Here is a 3,031-nt window from a genome sequence, read left to right as displayed (position 1 = left end):
TGCTTGCTCATCACATCTCTCGAGTCATCAATGTCATCGATGCTCTCCTCCAGAAACCACGCTGGTTGTCCACCCCGGCGAAATGTCAACTGTGATGTACCATGGTCAACAAGGTATTTGATGGTTTTGATGTTTGACCATAAAATACCATGGTTGGCCATGATATGAGACCACAGTAGGCATTCCAATACTATGGTCTACCACAGTAAACCATGGTCTACCACAGTTAACCATGGTCTATCATGGCTGACCTGTATAATGGATATTGGCTACCATGGTTGACCATGGTATTTGATGACTCATGGTAGTTTAATTTGATGCCCAATTTTCTTGATGATCTTGATGATTGATAATAGGCTGTATGTATATACACTCCTATATTTACATAGTTGAGTCTCTTGACATCATTCACAGTTGTTAGAGAGAATTTATGTCGTTGCCCGGGAAGCTTAGACCAATTTGCTGTATTCTTGTTTATGTAAGAAGACTGTGGACACATATCGAGCTGAATTTCATGGAATTATTGACATGGAGGGCATGAAAGCACAGTTGCAATGGCAGGAAGTTAAGACTATCTCAGTCTCACTCAATCTTTGCCACGAAACATGATATCAACATGGGCAAGGGTCATTGGTCCATTGTCATTGGACCTTTGACCCTTTACCATGATGTCACATGTCATAAAGCAATGCATTTGATTGGCTCATTTGAAGCAGCCATCTTCAAAATTCATTTCAAATGGATTGTCTGTTCAGTGAACAACTGGAAAGTAGCAGTGTTTTTAACATCGATTTTGGGAGAAAGTTTGGACTATTTTGCTCATCGAACATTCAGGGAAACACTCAGAAGATGTTGGAGTATGATCTAAAGGTCTGAAGGGCTTGGCTGTTATTGCAGTGGACACTATAATGGAGGCTAAGTTTGCTGATCCTGAAGCAAGTCTGTCAAGTTATAATGACACCAGTCAGGGATCACTGGTGTTTTGCAGAGTTTTGGTGAGGTTTATACCAAGATTTTTTCCGTTCTGACAATTTTCAACCTAAGGTTTTGTTTCAAAAACCATCAAATACCATTGGTCGGTGATCATGGTTGACCACGGTTAATAACATGGTCAACCACGTTTGGTGCCTATGGTCAACCATGGTTAACCATGGTTAACAACCTTGGTTTACCGTGGTTGACCATAGTTGGTGACCATGGACAACCATGGTAATTCGTGCCATTTAACAACCACAGTCGACCATGAACTATCAAGGTTGACCATGGTCATATGACCATGAACTTACATGGTAGTCCATGGTAGACCACAGACACTTTCACCTGGGGACGCAACAGCAGGTTTGGGGTGATCACTACTTGCTCGAAGTCTTCTTCCATATAGCACAATGGTCTGTTGTTCATGAACGTCTCCACATCAAGTAGAACTTCCTCGAGCTCTTCAAATTTCAGTAGCGCTCTTCCTATAGCTTTCGACAGACTCCTCTTCATGATGCCGATGAGTCGTTCAAAGAATCCACCCCACCATGGAGAAAGTGACATGTTGAACTTCCACTATATGTTATGTGTTGTCAAATAGTTGAACAAATCTTCATCCTTTTGCAACGTCCACAACAACTGTTTGGTCGCCATGACACTTGGTGATCCTCTCCAGGCAACAAACTCCTTCAACTGTCGCTTGAATTCATTCACAGACAGGTCTCTGCAAAGCTTGAGATGCACAGCTCTGGTGCAGGCACACGTGAAGAGGGCAATGTAAGCCTTTCTGGTCTCGTACTTTTCTGATTTGTACATGAGTGGCCCTGCAAAGTCCACACCTGTCACGTCGAATGGCTCAGTGAATTCCGTTCTGTAGGTGGGCAAGGCTGATGTAGCTGGAGCATCTAACACCTTTGCATGATACTTCGCACAGTAGCTGCATTCGTGTCATATAGATTTGACTATGGATCGTAGCTTTGGGATCCAGTATTTCTCTCTGACCTTACTCATTGTTGTTGCAACTCCCCGTGTAATGTCTGAAGATGGCAGTGCTCGATTATACGCCTCGCAAGGGCTGATTTTCTCGGGATGAAGATAGGGTTATAACCTGGAACTCTGCCATAACACCTCACCATTCCGTCTTGATCTGCTGCTAATGTGACGTCTGAAGTCATGTTATTTGTTTGCTGTGTTATGTGGATCCACACCTTCTCTGATGCTGTGATCTCTGATTTAGTGAGTGGTCCGACTCGTCTCATCCCCTTACAGCTATCTATGACACGCTATATATATGATGTTATGCGTAGAAGCTTCCAGAATTTGAACTTGCTCAGAAGTTCTTGTGACCAGGCTTTCGTCTCATTCTGAGTTGCATCTTCCAGTAGAAGCATCACTTCTCTTTTCTTCGTTGACTTTTTCTCTGACTTGACTCCCTCTGACTCGGAAATCTCTGGTTGAACTGGTCTGTCACCTTCACTCGAGAGCCAGCTCGGCCCTTGAAACCACAGTGTCCCGAGTCGACTTGGTGCTGACCCTCTAGTTCCCAGGTCGCTTGGATTTTCTGCCGTTGGCACATATCTCCACTTGGACTCTGTCAGCTCACCAATCTTCTTGACCCGATTGCGTACAAATGTTGACCATTCTCCATGGTTAGACAGCCAGTATAAAACGGTGGTGCTGTCTACCCAACTGTGACAAGCCATGATACGGAAATTGGACAAGGCTTTGTTGACGTTATAATGTAGTTTGGCTAAGGTATGTGCAGCAATCAACTCCAACCTTGGTATGCTCATATGTTTAGGAGCGATTCTTTCTCCCTGCGTCAATGGATCTCCGGTCCCACTCATCGTGCTGGTCATACCATTGACAACTTAATCACACGCATTGATGATACTACCATTACCAACGTCCGAGTTGAACCTATCTATGCCATATCTGATCACTATCCTTTGCTTTTCACTGTCAACCATCGCCATTGCTCTGCAGAAAATCGGCAGCGTATAATATCAAGAAACATGAAATGTTTTTCTGCTGATTCATTCGCCAATGATCTCTC

The 3,031-nt window shown here is 43.7% G+C and overlaps 1 protein-coding gene across 1 annotated transcript; it reads right to left on the bottom strand.

The window, feature by feature from the left end:
• Nucleotides 1–2,258: 2,258 nt before the first annotated feature.
• LOC139128054 (uncharacterized) lies at nt 2,259–2,822 on the bottom strand. Its single transcript, XM_070693914.1, has one exon. It carries the CDS (start codon nt 2,820–2,822, stop codon nt 2,259–2,261), a length of 564 nt encoding a protein of 187 aa, XP_070550015.1.
• Between the last annotated feature and the right edge of the window lie 209 nt (nt 2,823–3,031).

Source organism: Ptychodera flava, unplaced genomic scaffold (genome assembly GCF_041260155.1).
Source record: "Ptychodera flava strain L36383 unplaced genomic scaffold, AS_Pfla_20210202 Scaffold_42__1_contigs__length_1331906_pilon, whole genome shotgun sequence".
Lineage (NCBI taxonomy): Eukaryota > Metazoa > Hemichordata > Enteropneusta > Ptychoderidae > Ptychodera > Ptychodera flava.
This window is presented reverse-complemented; position numbering and strand designations above follow the sequence as displayed.